The sequence below is a fragment of the Rhodnius prolixus genome, unplaced genomic scaffold, assembly GCF_049639745.1.
Source record: "Rhodnius prolixus isolate KJV_2025 unplaced genomic scaffold, Rpr scaffold_6, whole genome shotgun sequence".
Classification (NCBI taxonomy): Eukaryota; Metazoa; Arthropoda; class Insecta; order Hemiptera; family Reduviidae; genus Rhodnius; species Rhodnius prolixus.
In genome coordinates this window covers 28,162,590-28,187,104 of record NW_027411634.1, presented here as the reverse complement: position 1 = coordinate 28,187,104, position 24,515 = coordinate 28,162,590, and the positions used below count along the sequence as shown (strand labels likewise).

General features: G+C 31.4%; 1 protein-coding gene across 1 annotated transcript; it reads right to left on the bottom strand.

The window, feature by feature from the left end:
- Positions 1-495: 495 nt before the first annotated feature.
- On the bottom strand, positions 496-22,891 carry LOC141461111 (astakine-like). The gene is made up of 3 exons (XM_074141814.1): positions 22,733-22,891; positions 2,284-2,448; positions 496-952 (listed from the first exon to the last, which is right to left on the bottom strand). Exons 2-3 carry the CDS (start codon positions 2,435-2,437, stop codon positions 720-722), a joined length of 387 nt encoding a protein of 128 aa, XP_073997915.1. The 5' UTR covers positions 2,438-2,448; positions 22,733-22,891; the 3' UTR covers positions 496-719.
- Between the last annotated feature and the right edge of the window lie 1,624 nt (positions 22,892-24,515).

Genomic DNA, 24,515 nt, shown 5'->3' with positions numbered 1-24,515 from the left:
AAAAGTAATATTTAAAAAAAAACTATCAATTTCGAGGTCAATAATCTCAATTTAAGTTGTCTCCTTTTGGCTTAATAAGTCATAAAATCTACAATATTGACTTTTTCTTGAATTAAAGTAAAACATTTTTTTGTTTTAGTGCTTCACTAAATTAATTTCACTCGTCTCCTTTTTTATTTACTTCCATAGAGATTGCATCTGTGTAAGAATAAATCGTAGTTCACATGTAATGTGGACATCAGAATCATGAATTAGTTAAAATAGTAATAAGTAAGGTAAAATTAAGTAGATGAAATATTTTGTTGTCTTCGCATCACTGAGAATCAATATAATTTTTAGAAACATTTTTATTCAAATATATTGTTCAATCCTGTGAAATATTAATATTTTAAAATATACCCTACAATTATCTTTGCAAATATTGTAATAATTGGACCTACAAAGAAGTTAGACTGATTGAAAAAACATTCAAGAAACTAAAAATAATAAAAAACATTATTATTATAAGTATTTTATTTTGTACGAAATTAGATAAAATTGTACATTTAAATAATAAATGATACGGAGGAATAATCCAACATTATAAAACACTTATCACAGCTAGGGGCGCATAAATTTAAAATGCTTTTAAAGTAATTATATTAAGTGTTTCATGTTTTAGTTTCGCTCTCATAAAAAAAAAATCCGCGAAGGAAAAAATAATATTTAAAACGTCCCATTTATTCATTCAGGTAATTAAAATCTGGATCATCACTTGGATCTATACATTCTCCAGCAGAAGAGCACGTCAGAGATCCTTGGCAAGGACATAGTACATAGTAAACGCTCTTCAGGTGAACAGTTACTTCATCAGGATATGTAACATTAGTGGAATAGGGTTGATTATCAGGTCGACATTTATCTCCTAATTCTAGCCGAGGGCGACATGTTGGAATTGAGAATCTCCCAAAATCTGAAACATTATAAAAATATTTGATGTTAAACACATAGCCCTCTTCATTAAATTATGGCTATTTAAATTAATATACTTTCTTCAAAATGAGGTAGAGAGTATAAGGAGAAATTGGAATATTTGGAAAAAAAATTAAGGGAGAATGTTTGAAGTGAATTCAGGAAATTAATTCTGCAAAATAAGGGTACTTATATGTATAAGGCTATAAGAACTGGAGAGAAATGTGATCTGGAAAGTGAATCTGTCTTTTAGGATTGGTATAAGAGAATATGGGATGGAAGTAAAGCGGAACAGGGAAGAAATCTACAACGATGTTACACCCAGTTTCGAGTTTTTTTTATCTCTCACTTTTATCGCAACCATTCTACAAACTAAATAAAGAAAATAAAATGTCTACTTAAACTTTCAACAAAATTAGGTTTAGCTTGGGTTTCGTAGACATTCTTTCATATTTATCGTAAAAACTCAATGATTTAATACTAATTGCACTTACTCACCAAAAATATATAATAACATTTTTTAGCATCTACCGATTAGATTTCGTAGTCAGAGGTGGTACGAAGCTAATAAACCTTTTTTTTTAAATTTGTCATTTTCCACTTAAATAAAATTCAATAGTAATACTAGGAATTTTATTAGTTTTTCTTACTCATCATTCCCATTCAATCATTCATCATCTTTAGTACTTCTATCTGGATCTCGGCTGCCTCAAGAATCTCATTTCATTGTTCGCAGTCTCGATAGCTGACCACCATTTCCGAATGCCCAGAGTTCTTGCATCACTGCCCATCCACCTTAATTTCTTCTTTTTACCTTCGTTCTTCCGGCTGGCACAACATTGAATAGTAGATGTTTCTATCCTTAGCATTTCTGCCCATTCGTAAGTCGATTTCGTTTTACCCAGGATGTCTTAGTACTTTATATTTTCTACAATTTATTTCTTCGCTTGTTACAGTTTCTAATTGCTCGGCTATCATGGCACCTTTAGAAGTATCTAAGTATAATGCATATGTGTTTGAGTAGAGAAACTTTTTGGGGGAAACATTGCTTTTTTATTAAATTCAGGTAAGCATAGACTTAATTTTCCATTCAATCCATTGGATTTAACGGACTAGCTTACTTTCCCGTGAAGTTGATCAAAATAAACTTTAAAAAATCTTTCAATTTGAACTGTAAGAATTGTAAATGAAAGAGATAAACTATGTATATTATTAGTTTCTCTTACTCTTCGTTAGAAGATAGTTGTGAAATATATTTTTTGACTTTAAAACTAACACATCTAGTCTATTAAATAGATAGATAGAAACACTTATTTACTAACGAATACTTACTGAGCGAACAGCACTCTGATTTTCCACATTCAGCTGATGTTACACAATCAATGTATGAAGGTCTGTCATCATAACTAAATGTGGGACTTGCTATTATAGCACTTACTCCTAAAGTTACCACGATGAATGCAAACAAAAAACTCTTTTCTTCCATCGTTTCTTTGTCTGAAACAGATATATAAATATATAATAAATGTTGTTGTATACAATTTTTAAAAGTGCTGTTTTCGGTTTGAAAACCAAGAGACTTCGAGTTCAGAATCCTTTTCCATTTCGTAATTATAAAGTCCTTAAAAAGTTTGAGTAACCAAAGGCTAATCTGAGCTGACTTGCCATGATGTATTTTTTTTCTATAATCTAGTAAAGAAAAATAATCAGAATTGTCTCAGCTCTTTGTTCCAATTCACTTTGAATTTTACAGCACCATGTTTTTTAAATTATTTGCGTTTACCTTCTTTTACAAAGTACAACTTATCAACAAGACGTAAGTCTTATTATCTGGTCAAGGTCCGAAATATTCAAGCGGGTTCTGAAGAATGGAAGACGTTGGGAATGAACGATTCCATGGTTAAAGGAAAGAGATTTTTTTTTCGTCCAACTACCACATTAGGTGTCATGGAAAAAACCATGTTGCAAACATACTTTACTATTAATTTCTCACATTAACCATTAAAATAAACTCTAGGACTAGACAAGAAATCAAACCAACAAACCAACCAACAATACTTTTTAGCTTTGCGAGCCTTTCTATTAACTCTGCTCCGCTGGATTACCTTGGTGCCTCTGAAACAAATGTTATCTCCAAATTGGGAAAGATTCTCTTCATTTTCGGGATTGGATTTAATGGATTACCAGGCATAGAACATATAAAGCTCTATGCAATCAGTTTATTAATTTATTGGAACACCTATCTATAAAAATGTTTTGGATTTTTTCTATATTTATTTTTTTAACCTTAACATTATAAAAATTTAACCTTGTGAGGTATGCATGCCAGTTCAGTTAACGAAAACTTTTAGCCTTTAATGATTAATACCATGAGCATCTCATAATGATTTATAATTATTATAAATTTCTTAATTGAAAATCCTAATGGTCTGAGTAATCACAAACTGACCTTATCTAAATTCCCTTGACTTTTAAAATGAGTGAATTTTGCGAAAAAATTAATAAAAAAGCGACGCTTAGGTGAGACTATTCAACGAAGTGTGACACCTTAGAAAACAGTTGCATTTTTTGGCGAAGAATTTTTAATTAGAATATTAGAAGCATAAATAAAAGAAGTATAAAAAATATTATTAAAGAAGATCTATGGTAAACCCACTTTATCTTAAGTTAAGAGAGTAAAGTACATTTCTAAAAAAATATCAACTACATATTTCTGTAATACAGACTCTTGGGCAGCTACTTTTGAACTTATCAATATGGAAGCACGATATTGAAAATATCATTGTTATAAAAACTGACACGCAGTTATGTGGGTTATGTGGGTGAAAGAGGCTTCATGAGCATTAATTGGTTTTAGCACATCCCAGATCTTTATTCAAGTCAGATTTAATTTTCACCAGTACTTTGACGAAATATGGTACCAAATTTGATGCCTCGTTGAAAGATCTCACTGGTGCCAACTCCTAGTCAAACAATGATCGACATGATATTGAAAAAATTCTTTTGTACAACAAAAATAGGTAGACTTTTTCCCGATTAGAACCTGTGTAAGGAAATGATGGGCCTGCTCGTCAAGACAATCCGTTACATCAGGGGATGGTGCACCACAAGAGGACTTCGGTCATCTCTTTCAGTATCATTAATGTATTGGTAAATTATGTTACATTAAAAACTTCTTTAAATGAAATAATTTACTATATAGAGTAATGTAAGTTCATTGAAGGTTTTAAGCTTGAGACATTATATTCTTCAGGTGGAACAAATCTTTGCAATCAGTTTAACTATTGCTATACGTGGAGGTTAGCAACGAAACAAACTTTTTTTTTAGTAAAATATTTAAATACTATTGTAATATATTCAGGAAAGAAAATCAGAGAAGGGGAATGTAACTGTGCAATTTAAGTTACATATAATTTTTTATTAGATATTAGATAAAATTGCCTCAGAATAGCAGCAGAGATAATAAACCAATACATTCCTGCAATACTTTTATTTTCTGCTAATGACGTTTTAAAAATTAGGTTAATCCAGGCCATTCTGTCATTTTATTATCAGAGTGAGTTTGAACATAAATGAATTTCAAAAACTCTTCTTGATGGTCGGAATTAAATCAGTTTGTTAAACTATTTCATTTTTGCAATGGATGTTCTAATGAGAGATTGAAGATTACAATCAAGGACGTTAATAAGTTTTAGTAAATAAGAGTTCTAAAATTCTACGAAAATATCAGTAGGCGATATCTGCATTTACGTTATCGCCTTTCATTGGATTTTATTTTGTTAATGAGCAATCTTTTGATAATTCTTTAAAATAAGTGTGGCTCATTTCAAATAAAATAAATTTTTATTGCTTTCTTAAGCAAGCGTAAACATTATTTAATTTTACAGCGTGACAAAGGAGTATTTTTATAATAGACAAAACTTTTGGAACTACTTTTTTCTGGAAAAATCCATTCAAGAAAATGGTGTTTCCAGAGTGAGGATTTTTATCTATAACTTTCTGTCGAACCCCTGCTGTCAATTAAAAGCAATTTTAAGTTTGAGTGTTTAAATTTCAATTATAGTACCATTTAATGGAAGAGATTAATTCAGTTGGGAGTGCGGTAGACTAGCGAAGCCGCTAGACCAAATCCGAAGTCTACTCTTAGATTTTCTCTTAGTAGAAGCTTTACAGTTTTGTACGGTAACGACTGTACTGAACAGTATTGGACAGTGATGCCTCTAGAACAGAACACTGTAGTGACTCCGGGCACCAATGATCTTGAGGCAAAATGTTAAATTACAGAAAAATTTCTAATTTGATCAGTTTAATTATCTAATTTAATAACCATTTGGGAAGCCTCAAAATTACCAGAAACTTCCGATCATATCTATTAAGTAAGCAAAATAAAATACCGATTGAGCTTCTAGTTATTTTGGTTTCTTTCAGAGGTTTGTTCACAATCTTACACACAATTGTGAGCCTCTCGTAATTTTATGCTTACCAAATGGCTCTCAAAAATATATTTCTTAATTTAATTCCTAGAATTTGATTCCAACTCCTCACTTTTCTTGGAAGGAATACAGAATATTTGTGTAGTAGTTGTTTGGCAAAGAATTTAGTGCAAAGGAAAAGGATGGGCAAGAATAGTGTAAAATTTTAACATGTACCTCTCCTTTGTCCAGTTTGTTCTATCTTCGCCCAATCTAAGAACTTCAGGAATCCAGTTGTTACTTAATAAAGGTATCTCGAAATAGCACATCCGAATATTACTTTGTAAGTATGCTTATTTCCATCGATTACAGTTCAAAACTTGAGAAAAAGTTAGAGCGAACACTCTAAAATTCTTTGGTTGCAAACAAAGGAATGTTAAGAGTTGGAAATAATACTTTGATCCCTAAATACAATAATTTTATAGTTAATATCAAGATGATACTTTGAGTCATTTACTAAATCTTAACAAGTCATATTGGTAAACAATTGAACCAGAACATTACAAAAGGTTTATACAGAATCGTCTATTGTTTCTGACCATTTTCTGATTTTCATTCAACGTAGAACGTTGGCTAGTTTGATGTAGAGAATTAAAGTTTCACTATATTTATGTCACACACTAAACTTGATTAACTCAAAGTCTCTTCACCAAATCCTGAATGGATCTGAATCAAACCTAGATGATCGATGAAACTCTCGGATGGACAAAATCAATGATATACTGCGGACCCAACAATATTTTCAACATACATACATTGAATCTGATTTTTTTTTAAATGTTTAAAAGAGACAATTTATCTATTTGGTGTCCTCATTTATAGAGAATCCATAATATAACAGGAAATTGTAATATTCTCTAATATATCCGTCCGGTCAGTGTTACGACCTTGTATGAATCATCTTGTTATTGTGTTGGAATGGTAAATTTCGAAACAAGTAGAAACCCACGTACACCTGGTGGCATTGTAAAGGTCTTCACACTAGCACAGGAAATTGAATCATTACGTGAAGCTTCATTCAGTAAGCCTTTACATTTGTTTCAATCGCTTTGAATGATAATATTAAGAACGTTTCCAGTTTTTGAATTTTCTTAAGAAAATCAATTTTCTTGATAAAATACTAATATTTTAATTGTCCTAATGTTCTTTGAACTCCTTGCACTCCCCCCAAAAAATGCAGTTTCTTAAATGCGTACGTAAAAAGAAAACCTCAAAATGAAAGTTTAGCGAAATCGTCTTTATTAAGCAATTTCGTATTCATATTCTATATTTTACAAAAAATGCCTAACAAATATATATTTTCTTTACACATCGTTTCATACGATAAAAGTAAATTGCTATCAACTTTTTTTTTTGTTAATCTTTATTAATGAAAAGATATAAAAAGAAAATAAATCATGTACAGACATCAAATCTGTTAAAAATCAAATATTTTTTAAAGAAGATAAGATAGTAGGTTTTTAAAATAATTTTTTATGAAATATCTATAACTATAAATGCACACAACCATATATCAAAACCATCAATAGAATGGCGGAATTTATTATTTATTATTTTATTTACTTTTCTCAAGTTAAACAATTGTTTTATTCAGAAGAATTTTTTTGTTTACTTTCTTCCTCTTCTTCGTCGTTTTTACATAATCAATTTATGCTAAAGATAAACGTAGCTATTTATCACTTTTTAAAATAATAGCGTCTTTATGAAGTACATTGTCCATAGCAGTATTAAAATTATAAAATGTTGAAGATTTTTTATCTTCTTAAAGAGGGCTCGATAAATCTTTAAAATAATAATTATCTGTCATGAGATAGTTTTATTCATTGCGAGAAGAAGTATTCTAAGATAGGTAATTTTTATTATTTTCTTGTGGCAAAATATATCCTTCTTAAAAATAGCAACTATCAACGTCGTCAGTACCAACGAAGTAGTGCAGGAGGCGCTGTTTCTCTCAAATTCTTTAAGTTGTAACTTTCCCTCTCAAATTTCTCTATTCGCATGACAATATTCTCCATTATCTAAAATCCATGGCGTGGTATATTTATAAAAAACTATTGTAATATGTTGGTTTATAGATCGAGTCATTGAGGAAATGTAAAGCTCCCACACTTCATCACCAAATACCTCCTTCATAAATTCTGATAGAAAGCTGCAATTCCGCACAAATGTAGAGGTAAACGGGTACTATGATAGTACATATTTTCGCCAGGATTACACCAATAGGACAAAATGTAATAGATATAATATTTGTACATGTTTTCGGTTACAGTTTAACTTAATGTTTTGCGAATTTCATTTTCGAAAAATACGATTCGCAGATGTAAGTTGATTAAAATGCGCTCACATCCTTTTGAACCAGATTTCTCAAATCAGATTTTTTATTTTTATTTTTGGTGTCATATGTGCTTAATAATCTGCTTTTGATTCTATTGTTTCAAAAATGAGTTTTAGTTCGTTATTATAATGTAAGTCAATCAGTTCCATTTAGAGATAATAAACAAATTTTGTAAAATTAGGATGAATCTCACGGGCCATAAAATTATTCAAGGTGGCCTGCGGGCCGTAGGTTGTCCACTCGTGGTACAGGTGGTTGAAGAGGTTCCACTCATTCTGGACCATCGCTTCAGCATGCAGGGTGGACCCTGGTGGTATCATCCTCTATTATACCAAATTATTGTTATTGGATGAAGAATAGATCCTTTGAATGAATTTTAAATGCGACGAGTTACTCGTAATTTAAATATATAGAAACATAGATGTTAGTGATGAGGTTCATATTATAAAGACTACCTTTCTCTTTATGTTTTCGTTGATTATCTGATGCGATTGGCACAAACTGGTGTAAGGCTTCCACGAAAATTACTTCTGCAATCTATCCTGATACTGAAAATGAAAATCAATTATCTAATTCAAAAAGCGAACATAAACACTATTTTCAACCATTCATACGTTCATTGACTAATTTACATTCAATGTATGAGTAATATTATTTCATTTCCGCAGTAATTCATTTCTAAAAAGAATTTATCAAAGTATCGTTGAATTTGGATGACTGCAATGTGTGCATCGCATATAAAGGTCTGACAACAGTAAGAGCAAAATTAACCAATTTGAGAATGTAAAAATATTTTTGAAAAGAGCTCAGAAAGAAATCTTATAAAAATTGTTCAGAATGTGGCAATCGGCAAGGCAATTTGGTTCATTTGTGGCGTTCTGTTTTTAAAACATCTTATTATTGATGTTAGGCCTATGAAATAAATGGATAAACACAAAACAATGCTCTTTTTAAAAATATTTCCTTTCACTGTATCATTTGCAATCAGAGAATTACACATACAGAAGTTTCAATACAGGAATGTAAGCGCGATAGGTCGAGCTCGTGTTCTATCATGTTCAATATATAATTCATTCAAATTATTTACCTCTCGTACGATAAAATTTACAATTGTAAATTCATTTTATTATTAAATAAATAGGCTTATGTTGCTCCTGCCCTAGGTAAGGTGAAAAGTGCAGATTCTAACCGTAATAAAATTCTAGTGCGGGATCTCAGAAGAAATATTTATTTGTACAATCATTTAATAATGGATTTAATTTTTGGATTCATTCAGATAATGATTAAAAGATTCATTTGTCATTACTTTATAATTTAGTAAAACACATTCTAGGAAATTGTACATCCTGGAACCTGCAAAAAATTTTCATGAACGGATCAACATTAGTTTATAAATTAACTTTACATTAATTGCATCAAATTACTAAACGGAACAGGGCGTAAAGAAAAGAAACGATTAAGTTACTTTTTCTTTATGTTATTTATTTTATTTTTTTTTGCATAGAATTATCATAAATTAGAATCTGCAGATCCTTTCATAATTACGTAGCTAACATTGAAATCTAGGAATAACATCAACTTTGATGACTAATTTTGTTATTGAAGAAAATAAAATTTTAAAAAACCTATTTGGGATTTTAATTTTATAAATTACTTGTATACGAGAATCGAGCATAATTTTATCTAATTAGTTGTTTATAAAATTCTATGTTTTCTTTGTATTTTAAAGTGAATATAATTGACTCATCGCTTGTAGAGTGAGAGAAAGTAAAAATATAAATGGAGAGAAACCAAGGATGATGTTGGATTAGGCGAGCACCTATGTACGATAAAAGAATAGCAGCAAGCGGGATGAGACAGCCATTACGATGAAGAAAAGAATGGAAAGAAGTTCTTGGTACAACCTTGTGTCACTTATTAATATTCATCAAAAATGAAAGAATAAACATTGGTGAGGTTTTTTTAGAAAAAAAAAAAAAAATAATAAATCCAGCAGCTGACCCTTAGATTTTCTCTTCCTAGGAGCTTCTTACAGCTCACTGTCCGGTGATGGACAGTGTTGTCTGTAACGAGAGAACACTGTCCGGAGACCGGCAGTGCACTAGAAAAAGCTCCGGGCGCTAATAACCTCAGCTGTTGATGCGCCAAAAAAAAAAAAAATAATAATAATAAATAAATAAATAAAAGCGCGTCAACGTCTGAGGACATTGGTGCACAGAGCTTCTTATTCAAGGCACTATCGGCCTACTGAAGTGTTCTCTTGTTATAGACAATACTGTCCATCACCAATGAGCTGTAAGAAGCTTCTAAGAAGTGATAAGTCCAAGGGCCGGCAGCTAGTTTCAAACCTGGAAACATTCATGTGAAGCATCGTTTTACATTCCATGCACATGGATCAACTAAAAATTGAAACATTTTGCTAGGAAAATAGAATTAAGGCCATATTTGAGAGTGGGAAGTGAATTCGCTTCCTTTAAGGACCTTTTTTAGAGCGATATTTGTTCCTGTTGTTAATATAATATTAACATGGATTGAATTAGAACTCTTTAAACTTTTTGTTATTAATAGTAATGAAGCTTATCAGTCCTGCTTGATTTTTTTTGTAAAGTATAAGTTTATTTTTTTTCTTTGAGGAAAAATAAAAATTTAGCCAGTAGTTAAATAACGTGGAATTGAGATACTATCTACGAGTATGTCTATATTTAATCTCAGGTACCTATCATTATCATTTGTTGATCAATGGGCTCATTTTTTTCAGAAGGGGCAATTGAACAATTTAGAGTGTTGTTGTGTGTTGTATCTACTGTTGAAGAGTTTTTTCCTTCCAAAACTAAAAGTCAAGGAATCTAAGAATTCGCCAGAAGATGTGGTAAAACCGTAGAATAATTTAAATTTATTTTAATATTAATTTATTTGTTGTAAAGCCATAAAAAACTCAATAAAAATCTGACATTGTTAATTTGTTCGTACGAATTCCGTTTTCATATGTGGGTTACATCAAAAACATATTCAAAAGGAATCCAAGGATTGAGTAACAATTCCCTAAAAAAGTTTTCTTACAAAGGAATCCTCAAAACGTTGATTGTTTCGAAAATACTTTATATAATAAGAGCAAAAAGCTTTTCTCTCGTTGATAAAAACAATTTAAAGTGATATTTTCAGACAATATTGAATTATAAAATCTTAGCATTTAAATAAATAGAATGAATGCATTCTGTTTATAAATTAATGGGTAAATATAATATTCTTCAATTAAATAATGTGCCAAGTGTAAAGAACGCATAATTTAAAAAAAAATATCTTCCTACAATTAGTACACAAACATATATTAATTATTTTTGATTATTAATTAAAAAACGTGATCTTTTCCTTAAATTTTAATGAAATAAATTTGTCTATTTTTTTGAAGCAAACTTCTTTTTTTCTATTATTATTTCATGTTTGCCTTGAATTCAAATCGGCTTCTTACATACTTGAAAATTCGTTTCGTGATGATAAGTTTTTCGTATTATGTAATGGTTATCTCTAAAATAAAAAAAAATACATTAGATAATTAAGCTGAATAGGAAAATCACTGTTTTCACTTTGTGATTGGTGATTTCACTTGGTCACTAAGTGAATACACTTGGTCTTCCCTCACCCCCCAATATATGATCTTCTACTTCTATCATGGTGATGTCTATCTAGCTTAATAGTACAACACTAATTGTACTCGTACATCTTAAGTTACACACTAGCTTACTGTGACATTATTACAACGCGCCGGGAGCCAATTGTTGTAGGTCTCCTAACAGGCTAATGCAGATTAAGGAATCACATGCATCCCATGTTCTTTGCACAATTTAGCGATTGTAGGTTTGGTCAGGAGGATGAAGGAAGTATCAGGCAAGAAGTGGCTTGAATTTCAATCTTTTTTCATCGTGCATTAGCGCTTCCAACTTCAAATGAAGGCGCTATATCTTTGTGCTTGCAACACTGGTCTTGTTTTTACTTTGTCTAGAAGTTCTTTACAAGTCTTCTTAAACAGCACATTTTCTACCAGCGGAATTACCATAGATAGACCATCTGTTCGCTGTGGCCTAGGTTTTCTACCCTGCGAATAATAGAAAGTCATTTGGTTTTATGAGATATTTCTAGCAGAACACAAATCTAGGAACCATGAAAGTTGGGTGATTCATTCTATTATTATTAATTCGAGTTATTGTCTGAGGGCATTAGCGCCGAGAGCTTTTTTTTCAGTGCACTGTCGACTTCTAGACAATGTTTTCTCGGTCCTAACAACACTGAACTGCACCCGACAGTCAGCTATAAGAAGAGCAAATTAAGGATAAGTGGATGGATTCAAACCCAAGATTTCTGCTTGGAATTCAGCAGCGTAATCCTCAAAATATTATTGTCAAAGATTGTTTTTATCTTGTGTTGACCACAGCAAATAAATTCGCTATATATTTTTAAGAAGTAATAATAACATTGATAAAATAAGTGTACGAGACAGAAAACTAAGAAAAATAAGATAAAAGTAATTTAAATACATAAAATAATCTAGGGTGATTTCAATTTCGCACATTAGTGGGTTCTATGCAGTAAATATTGCTGAAGCAGTTAGTACTATGTGTCATTATGAAATGATGTAATTGCTTTTAAATTGAGTTTATTGTGAATAATATTTTTTTGTTTTTAGTTAAATTGCGTCCATGCATTCAATTTAATAATTAATAAACTGTATGACCTATAAATAAAAATCATATATGTCAAAACATAACGTTGCAAAAAATTGAAATAAAGATAGGAATCTGAATGCACATTCCGCACGTGCTGGAAAAGATGATTCCATTTTCAATAATAATTAATGGCCTTGATAAAACCATTAAAGAACTACGAAGTTACCTTTATTTTTCCATGAGTTTCCTAGTTTATTTTGCTACTTACATTTTTTAAACTGTTTATTTTAATTTTCATTTGCTCATTTCACGGCAAACATAACAAGTGAATAAATCTTATCTGTGTTTGTCAACTTAAAATAATTTGTAGCTTTTTTTTTTTTTTTTTTTTTTTTTTTTTTTTTTTTTTTTTTTTTTTTTTTTTTTTTTTTTTTTTTTTTTTTTTTTTTTTTTAAGATAAGGGCATTATTGATTACTTGTTAATCGACTTCTAACTATAGCTGTTACTCTTTTTTAATGCACTGATTCATTAAGTGTGAAAAGACGCAAGGTATGTGGTATTTTAGAATTTAAATTATACTAACCATATTAGTGATGTAAAGCCAACGTCAAAAAATTAAGCAAAGTTTAAAAAGCTTAAGAATGGAGTTGTTTCAGTGATAAACACAAAGAAATGAAAGTCGCGAAGGTCGAGAATGGTTGATGGACTAGGATCAAACGCCGAGGAAAAAGTCGCTGCCAAAATCGCAATTGATCATTCTTTTTTCGATTCTTGTTTTGGTACCCAAATGAAATAACTTTTTGAATTGTGATGTTTTTACACCTATATTTTTGTTCAACTTTAGTAGACTAAGAGGAAATAAAAATGTTTGTTAATATCCTGATGCTTTGCTACTATAAATTTTCACTAGTTGATATTGAAAGAGAAATTTGACAAGGACCACAGTTTTGTGGAGTTTTAGGAAACAGTTTAAGGGGATTATTGAATTTATATATGTTTGGGACAGGTGCCCTAAGGCATAGGACCTAGGACCCGAGTTTGTATCTAACCTAAATAATAGTAAATCCTAATTCTGGCATTCATTACTCACACTGGTTTATCTTGAATTCACCAGTCTCGTTATAGTACATTCCTAAATCCGACAAAGACAGGTTTATAAACTTGTTGCTCTGACAGAGCGCGGGTATTCCCCAAGGTAGTGCTCCACTGACTACCATTCCTCAATGATGACACCCAATACTCTGAATTACCTTCAGGATGAAAAAGTGGCTCGCCACTTTGTTGCATGCCCAACAAAAGCACGCAATTGAAAAGTTCAATGTACACCACAGTGCATTTTAATATCATGATAACTAACCTATCCATTTTTCCAAGAAAACTGGTATTAAAATAGTTCTAGGGAAGGGTTGAGGTGATTAGTTTTCCTTCAACGGTGCCGTTTAGGTTTAATATGCACTGTGGAATAGTAGTGAGAATTTAGTATTATTATCGAGATGGATTGCAACCAAACTCTTGCTTTTTGGATTTAGAGCCGAAAGTCTATGGACTCTGGAGAGATGGAGCTTCTGAAATGCCTTTTGTGAGAAAAGATTTGGCAAACGCTGCATTTTGTTTTTCACATTTTGCGTTCTGTATTTTGAAATTTTGTTTGAGAAAATCTATGGTCACATTTCTTTCAATTGTAAAACACAAAATACAGAACTTTTTTCCCCCCAAGGAATTCCATTCTGATTCTTGGAGAAAAAGAATGAACACTTTGAAAAGAAGGATTTTTAAAATTTTCAAACCTCCTTTAAAATAGAAAAGAAACTATTTGCGTACAACATGAAAGTAATTCTTTATATTATTGTGTGTTTGAATCTTTACAATTTTTAAACACCTTGGAACGGTAATTTTGGTTTCATTTTTGCTATCTTCAACGTAATTCTTTATTCTTTCAATAAAAATTTCCAAGTTACTGTGCCTGATTAGACAGATAATATTGACCTACTTTTTCGCTAAAATAAAAATGAGGCAATCGCTCTTGGAATTTTTAGAATATTTCTTTTAGATTTTGGTATAATTTCTATAGATAAATAGATTTAAGTTATCTGAACTAAATTCAATTGAGAAAGAACTAGGAAATGTCCATAATTACACTTATCTAGTAAAATTGAGTTTATTCCAGTTTAGATAGCATAGATTTCTGGTTTTTTCCTTCCGTTTTAAATTATCTTTCACCTTTTTTTTTTATAAGGAAGTTTGGCGATTTGTGGATTTTTGTTTTGTTTTTTAGTTTGCTCGAATATAGGCTTCCTGAATTCACCTAAAGATGAAAAGATGGTTTATCCAAATTGGTCTGAGTAAATTAATTTTCTGCCAGTTATTCTACCTGATCATCATTACTTAACAACGAAAAATTGCCGAGTGTTTAAATGGCGCCTAGGTTTACAAAAAATTCAGCTAAAGGGAATTTGATACTGATTGCTAGATGCATATTTATAATTTGTTTTTTTTTTAAATATGACTGTTTTCTCTTAGCTGACAAATTGACTAGTTAAGTTTTAAAGATGTAAACAAGGTGATTAGTCAACAGAAAATAAGTAACATTAACTTTTCTTTGGACAAAAACTGAAAGATTTTTAGGCACTTCGTTCTGCGGGTATTGTCCCAGTTTATAAACATTCACTATGTAAATTACGTTTAAAACGGCTGTACTAACACACTCAATTTAAATTGAACACGTGGGTGTGGCAAACCAGTTTTCTTTGTAACGATCTCTAACGTTACCGGAGTATACTTTGTAGACGAAAAAACACCACTGTAGGGAACCAAAACTCAACCTCCAAACACCCTGAATTTGTCAGCTATTATAATTCAACTCATTTAAACTCAATTAAAAATAATTAAAACAGAAAAAAGTACATAAAAATACCTCAAAAACAGAGAGATAAAGACAACTAACAGCATCGTAACAATACTTTTCTTTAGCTTCTTTTTAATTACTTATTATAAAACAGAATACATTTAAGAATGAAAAAAAGATATTAGTTTTAACGTTCCAATCAGTAGCTTAAACTATCTTTTTATCTAGAAAAAGCAAGGGAGATGAGGCGATGTAATAATCTTTTACATAAGTAAGAGTTCGACCCAGATCTTATTCCTGACAATTTGGAGAGTCCAACTGTTTTTCTTGACTATTAACCACCTTCAGGTCAGACTTTCCCGACACTCAACAATTTTCCGGCCAGACAAATCTCTCATCCAAGACTTCTGAGCCAGCAGCATTTTTTTTTGTCGTTCTTTGCATTTGAAGATGAATTTTTTTTTTGTTCGGGCGTTCTCCGTTAAATTTTCATTATACGGCTGAATTATTTTAGTTTTTTTAAAATAATACATGAAATATTAGGGACCAGCATATCAATGACTGGCTAGAGATGTTCGTTCTACAGAAAGTACCTCACTTTTCCACCACCAAAGACCAAATCTTATAGATCACTTCTGTTTGCGTTACGTTGTGACTGTTATTTTATTTTTTTGTTCACATCAAAGGAAAGGTAGATTTCATGTATTAACATAGAGAATATACTAATATTTTCTTAGATAGTTTGAGAGTTAATGTCCGTTTCACTTGCCCATTCATTAGAATGAAAGGCTCGCAGTCAAATAGCCTTTAGTTATCTACCAGCGAATAGGGCAGGAATACCATTTAAGTATACGATATACTTCTGCTGGAGTAAGTATTTACGGTTATCTTAACAAGTAGCTAATTTCATTGGCATCCGAAGCAAAACCACCGATCGTGTGCATATTGAAGGTTGCCCTGTATTTAAGTTTAATGTTTTGGAGTTTAGAGAGGAGTTGTACAGATTAAAGAAAAAAGAGGAGATAAACAGCGAATGAACAGCTTTGGACTCTCAATTATTTGAAAACTATCATAAATCTCTCATTGCATAACTCAATCGTTTTTGAATGACTTTTATGGGATACTTACCTGCCACTTTTATCTTAATATTCCAGAATTTTTATGCAGAATTATTAGTAGGAATTTTGTATAAGAAAATAATGGAAGTTACTAATTATTTTAGCATTACTATACAAATAATGAAGTTATGATATCGTAAAAAACGGATTAAATACTATTTTTTAGCTTCGCCCAAGTCGCACAAAAACAAAAAACATAAACCCTTCTTTTAAATAATGAACATGAAAATGATGTATCCAAAATCCAATAGAAAACATTACTTTGTCTTATTCCTGAGTCAAGGATCACGCCATGCTCTTCATCTGCGCACAGTAAGTAAACAAACTCAATTTATCTTATCATATTTATTTAAATTTTTTAAATAATAATGAAACAATTCTCTTTTTTTCAGCCATATTATCGTGAAATTCAGATTAAAAATACTCTCATCTTTTGATCAAATAATACGGAAAAAAAAAATTGACGTAAATATTTGAGATTAGATTTATTTTTCCTTTCTTCCATTCCTCGTCTAGAAATAATAACTAGGAGAGGTTCCAACCAGACAAACAGTGCGGTTCAAGGATGAGGTTACAACTCTCTGTGTAGAATAAGAAGAAAATCACAGAGTATTCTGATCAATTAACTTGAACTTCAGAGTTGGATTCTACAGATAGTCTCAGAAAGCTAGAAATGAACGTTCACATATTTATCAAATTAAGAATTACAAGTACACTTAAGGAATCTTCACTGGTTGTCTTGAACAGTATTAAAATACTAATGTAAATTTTATTTAAATAACTGATAAAAACATAATATCCTACAAAAATTTGCTAATTCGAATGTTAAAATACAAAGCAATTCGTTCAAAATTGTTGCTTTTTTGCATTTATTGTTCAAATTAAGGAATATGACGTTCTTTGCGGATAAAACGCAATATAGCGAACAGCTTAGCTCTGTTTGGATAATTTAAGTTTTTTTTGTATTCGCTTTATTTGTATTTCAGTTCCTTTAAGGAAGTATCATAGTGTTTATGATTTCATAATGATTAGTGCATTTTTGTCTTAAAAGAAAATTATAAATGTGCGTAAAAAGTTTTTGCAATTTCTCCACTCGATTTGCGATTTTTTGCACTCAGCTTTCAGATAACCTCACAATAACATAATGTACATACTCTGTAGCCCACATAATCTACTCTTACCATTTTGAAATATAGTCTGCTGAGAGTATATGTTGAATGGCTTCTGCCAAACGTTTCGGCACGAATGTGCGTCTTTTCAAAACACTTTTGAAGTCTACTAACTTTCTAGTTTTCTTCGAACGATTTGTTTTTCAATCTAACTTTACTTTTCCATAATAATTTAGCATTCAATCAACCGTCACAGCTTGGTGTTATATTTTCCTGATGAGTGGGTCTATACTAAAAATTTTCATAGTTCCAGATTCTGAAGTGCTCATTTAACTCACAAATTTACATAATACTGCTCACGTTCCTCTTGTATGAAAGAATTTCGGCATCCAAAAAACTATGTATTACCTTCGCAATATTAGAACGAAGATTCCTCTTACCGCACCCATCCCCTTATTTGAAATTACTTTTTTATCGGACAATCTCCAACCATTTAACCATATTTTCTCACTATTAACTCAAGTAATTTGGGGGGTTTATATCCCCTGAAATTTATAGATTATTTGGACCAATAAGACTGTAAAAAATGTTGTGCGTTAATTTTAGGGAATGAAGCTACTGCCTAAGGGACGTAGTTTCTCCTTTCCTTTTTCAGGGATAGATTTCTTATGCAAGTTCGGATATCTACTACCCAATTTTAGCCCAAGTTGTGGCTTTTACCTCACTTAGGCAGTTGATGGGCCATCTAGCACAAGGCGATGCCCGTAATACTTTCTAACACCCGCTGACTTTACCGAGTAATTGATTCCCCAGCCATGGATCTTGGAACGTTTAAACTGAAGGAGATTCGCCGTAACTGATCGCAGGTACTAACTTGTACCCTTGCCGAATCTGGAATTAGGCCTTTTTAAAGGAAAATATAGGCTCAGAAAATAAGTACACTGGGAATCTCACTTAGATGGGATGATCAGCTTTGCAGTCTGTGAAAAGTATAGAAGAAACATTCTCTAATATCTTGCCAGATTGCGTTGTAATCGTTCGTTGCGAAATGAAACCTTTGACAGATAAACTAGAGGAGATAATATGTAAATGCGACTGTTAGGAAAACTAGCCTACTTGGCCTATATAAGGAAAATACGAAAAATCTTAAACCTTGGCTACAATCTTATCTTACGAAATAAAATATGTTAAAGCTTAATTTGGAATTAGGCTTCAAAAATATCAATTAAAATTATACAGATGTATCCGTTCTTAAATAATATTACTTAGGTATGAAGAAGTTATAAATAAAACATATTCAATTAAAGCCAAAAGATTAAAGTATCATTAGTTCTGCTAGCGAATTAAAAATTATTAAATGTTTAACACTTTGCACGTGCGTGCTGTATGCACATTGTTATTATCCTTCTTTTCTCCCACACAAACACCTGGTTTCTGTTTCGAAGACAGAAACGAAACATGTACATGATGAGGGACAATAAAGTAACCATGTTTGTTCAATATAGCTTTTTTCTCTTCTGTTCTTCCACTATTATTTAAGCATCCTTCTTGTTCATTAAAAGCGAGGCATAACAGAACGAATAAATGTGAACTGGCTAGATTCCTGGGAGGAAATAGTGGCTACCATCCTGCTATTATAGGAAGTGAATGAACCTCCATATATTTGTTAGCGATATCTACTATTTTTTTTTAGTTTGCACAAGAGAGTTTTATTTTTATTTTGTTTCTGTTTTCTGGAATGTACATATTAAATCAATTGTTTCGGAATAGCAGGTCGTACCATGTACATTCTGTTCAGAGTTACTCGTATTGTTACTTTGCAATTACTTCTTCCAAATGAAAGGCTTCTCTTAAAAATTCTATCAAATTGATTGTTGGTTCCTTTGATTCCATTAGACAAGCCAAATAAAACTTAATCTTAGCACATGAGGAATCTATTTATTTTAAAAGGAGGGTAATACTTTTGAGAGCGTGATTCCATCTACGGTAAAAGCATGATCTTACCCGTCCTGTTATTTTATTTGGCAGCGAGTGCTTCGTTTATTTAATTCTGTCTAGTTTCGGAATTTCTTCCATCAACAGAAATTGTTATTCTATTTCTATTCTACTTCCATTGGTAAAATAAAATAGAAATGCTACCTCATTATTCACTTTGAATTCGTATAACTTCTCTGTGTTGACTTAGCAACTACTCCCTGGGACCCAAAAAGCTGTAACTGAAATTAACAAATATTTAGTTTAGATTCCATGGGAGTTGGCCAAAAAGATTTCATGACTGTGACCCAAAATTTATTTATCAAAAATAATTTAAGGAGCGCCATCATCTGAGGTCTTTGGCGCCACATTGCAATGTTTTCGGTTTCCTCTTGGGAAATTCCAAGAGCCGGCAGCTGGCTGCGATTCTGGATATTCCCGTGGGAACCGAGTGCGCTATTTCTCTCAAAGGTCTATTTTTACACTCATTAATCAGAGCAGTTCTTCCAGCTTTCAGAATTCTGGTAAAAGACTCCAGGGTAATGAAGGAAGCATGAGTTTTTCTTCTACAGGTGGTCGAACTTTGAGCCTTATAAGCCCTTTGCATTTTCACTGAACGAGTAGTGGCATTTCCTCTTTGGCCGGTCTGGTAGTCCAAGAAGCTGATGGCTCTAGGTATTAATAATCACTCGTCTGAAAAGGTCTGGAAGACTGTAGTCTGCCTACATAGAGTTTTGTGGAGTGGTTCACATTTATGCGGTTATTTGAATTGAGAACTGGAATTTGCCTCAAATTTTTCCAACAAATCTAATCATTTATGCACAAAAGTAAATAAATTTGTACAGGCACCAACTAACACACTTTTTAAATAATACTTAAAAAAATCTAATGCATTTAGGAATTAAGATCTAATGTATTTTAATTTATTTAGGGATCTCGCTGTTTCTAGATTAATAAAAAATTATATTGACCAATATTTTACACATCAAGAATTGCATTAAGCTTAAGGTCAATCGAATGCCAGTTAAATAAAACCAATTTATTTGGAATCAATTGATTTGTTACTACCAATTATTTGGTCAAATTATCAATTCTATCTCATTCTATTTCTAGTTGGATGAAAAACCGTTTTTAAATCGTGTTAATGGTTCATAGAAAACTTAAATTTACACTTCTCAGAGCCTGCACTTTTAGTATGAGAATCCAATTTTCTGTTTTCCAAAGATTTAGAAAATTCTCTCTTTCTGTTATGCATCAGCTGAGCGGCACTCACCCTAAGAAGATCTTAGTCTATCCTGCCTTATAAAAAGGTCTTAGCTGAAAAGACGTTACCGGCGGAGATGTGCATTGACCATCAGAGCGGAGGCTGGTGGTATGGACCCAATATTTTGTACGGAATGAGTTCATTTCTGATAAATTGCAAGAACATTCATAATATGTCTGGTAATGCAAGTTTGTTTTTTAGATTCTGCTTCGCAGTTTTAGATTACAGATATTTGATCACTCATAGTTCCCAAGTGTTACATCTAATTTTTAGGAAATATGTGTATTTGGAAATTAATTTAATGAAAATATATAAAACTTCATAATAGATGTAATTATTATTGAAGTATTAAAATTTGTAAATTGAGGGTCAAGAACCCTCATTATACTTTCACTCGGGTTAAAAAATGTTTTGGATAACAAAAAAAAAAAAAAAAATTAGAAGATAGATTAAGATACGTAATAAAGGATCTTATAGATATTTTTATTCGTTCTAACAAATAGTTCTGTTAATTAAAATCTAATGAACCAAACTGTGGGAATTGATGAAAATTAGAACCTGGTCACAACGTACTGAATAAATAAAATCAATAATATGTGTTTTTATTTAATATTAGAGAATTTTCAGCCAATAGGTTAACAATTTTAATGAAAATATGGTTTTATTAAAACAGGTGAAAATTATTATCGATGAAAATTTAATAATAAACGTTGATTGAATGGAATCACAATTTTTAAGGATAACAGTTTTTTCATGAATTTATTTAAAAGATAAATAGTTGTGAATGTATTTAAATAAAAAAAAAATACTGAAATAGAACTCATATTATTAAGAGGGAACATAGTTTCGAATTCAAACATATTTCTAAATATAGATGACTCTAGCAATTAAATTAAGCATTTGAAAAAACAGATTCCAAGTTCAAGATAGTTTTTTTGTCAAGGAGACATGAATAAGGAAGAATTTGTAGACACTACTATTAGTGTTCAAAGAAAATTTTACGAATTGAATTTTATTCTTTATAATTATTTATTTTAATTTGATTGGTTTACGTTGAAGTTGTCATATCCGATCGTTTACTGCTATTGAGGTAGATTGAAAAACTATGCACTTCTACTTAAGCTCAAATGAATCCATTCCTTTAGATATGATTAGTGCAGGGTGCGAAAACAAAATATACTGTAACCTACAAGGTCTATTGTGGCACCCTTAGGTGTTACAAATTAAAGAGTCTGGGTAACATGTGTTCCAGTTTGCCTGTGGGTTAGCTACACTTCGACTATTTCAGAGGTCATCAGAGTGTTTTTGCTCAGCGAACAACTATGCCTAGCTGATGGTGAGCTGTAGAGCTCCAAGGAACCTCTCTTAATTTAGTATAGCATATTTTTTACTTGAACCTGGAACGTCCGATGAATGGAGCCCAACCTACTGCGACCTAACGAACGTTGTGCTCTCCAAAGACTTATTGTCAGTTCATAGATACGGCTCACTGACAGTAAATGAGTGTATGAGGAATAATGAAAGACATGCCAGTGGGTTCGCTAATCTCCAGCGTAACACTCATCAACTACTCCTGCAGGTTTATTGTGCCACGGTTGTCAATATAGTGATGTTAGCATTGTTAGGCTGGGATACCCGCAGAGTCACCAAGATTCCTGAATGAGTAGCTAATCCATTGTACGTGAGATTTTTTTTTTTTATTACCTTCATTTGCATTAACAAGAACAATAAAAAAAGTAGCGAAGAACCCTATATTTATTTTAAACAATGTTATTTCAAAATTTGTTGTAATCTTTATTCCAAAACACTAATGCATAACTGCAAATATGAACTTAATTTTAAATTTATTCAAGAAATTTTGATTGTTTGTTTGTTTGTCAGTTCAGCAGTTGTTTCAATTGAGGATAAAGAATGTGATCCATTCATTAAGATTTCAATTTATACAACTTATAAAATGCAGTTACAAAATTATTTAATAATATGAAAGAATAGATGAACTTACTTGTGTTTATTAGGAGATTATGAATAATAAGATGATTAGCTGTAGTTTTGAGGTGGTTGCAAGTAAAACTATAGGCACGAACTGCAGTTGTTGACTGTGAGGGATGCTCGGAGATGATATTCCAGAGCGTATGCTCTTCCACACTGGAGGGGAGCCGAACTCTGAACGCGTCACCGTGTCAAGGGCAGTTCCGCCTCGCCTTAAGGATACGGCGTGTATTTATGTTTTTAATAGTTTTTTTTTTTCGTGAATCTTTAAAATAATAATAGTTATTTAAATCTTATCGGGAAAACCCCAATTTAATAATTACAACACGAACATCATGAGAAAAGAATTTGATACAAAAATATGAGTTAAAACAAGTGTTCGAACAATTACAAGAGAAAATAGATTAAGTTTGATTATAAAAATTGCAAATGATTTAGCAAAAAACATATAGGATATATTCTTGAAATACTAATTTAATATGAAGGAACATTCAAAACTTTTTTTTTTTGTAAAAGAAAATTTTATAAATTCAGTTCCAGCCAAAAATTCATAAAATAAAATGACTTCATAAATAAAAAAAACTTCTTCGAAGAAGTTTCATAGAAATGAGGCTAGACTCATTTTTAAAACATGACATAGAATCTTTATTAGACTCATTTTTTTATTTCAAATGATACTTGGGATACAGTCGACTGAACGACTACTCCAACCAGATTCGTTTTAATTATATTACATGGTTCTTTATCAATCAAATCAATAAACCTTTTTTCAGAAGATTTTAGAAGAAAACAGCTAGAAATGAAAGGCACGGTTTGTAATGGAGTCACTGTTTTTAAAATAAAGGAAGATCGGTGGCTACAAAACTGATCTACTTCTTTAGATACGTGGATAACAACTTGAGTTTCACACAGTTGGTTTTAAGCATTGAAAAAGTGGTTATCTCTGTGAAGAAAATTATGCCATCGGCATTAAAAATTCACTCCTTCAGTTTCGAACACTAACTCTTTTCTCACTAAGACTTTTAAGTCATCCTTAGTGTTCAAAAACCTATTTTATTGTCCCTTATTTTGGGCATATGTTATTCATAATATTCCAAAAAAAAAAAAACGAGCTATAAAGCTTAACATAAGTTAAGGTCAAAAAATGGTCTTCTTGAAAAGATAAATGATCAAAATTAGATTGTTTGCAGTGGGAAATATGTAATTATAGAAATACAATTTCGTTAAGAAGGACAGTCCAAGAAGCCAAAGTAAATAAATAATACTATTTATATTTATATATGTAAGATGGTACACCACGTTGCAAAAGAGGAGCTCTGTGAGGTTGCTCAAGAAAATTTTGAAACGGGGACCTTGGTAGTCTTAAGAAGAATTAAAAAATTACCAGAAACAATAGTTTGGCGAACAATGTCTGGCCGAAGTTTAACGTCGACAACTGGCCAGATAGAGAGTATTGAATTTATATTCTTGAAGGAAATCAGTAATCTTTTCTGAGGTAGAAATCAAAAAGTAACAACAGCACTTGGTGGAAAAGAATCATTGGCTATGCTCTTGCTTAATAACTCACTTATACCAGGATCAAGAACTGCTAGCTGCCTTTAGATTTTCCCTTCCAGACAGTTGCTGTCTCCAGAAACTTTCTGAGAAAACTTCAGATGCAATGTCTTCAAAGTACGAAGCGCTTAAAAAAACTTTTGAAAGCAGAGAAGTATTAAAGAGAAGTTTAGGAGTGGATTATTATATAACCCTGATAAATAAATAATTTGTACATAATTTAAATAAAAATTTAATATCAA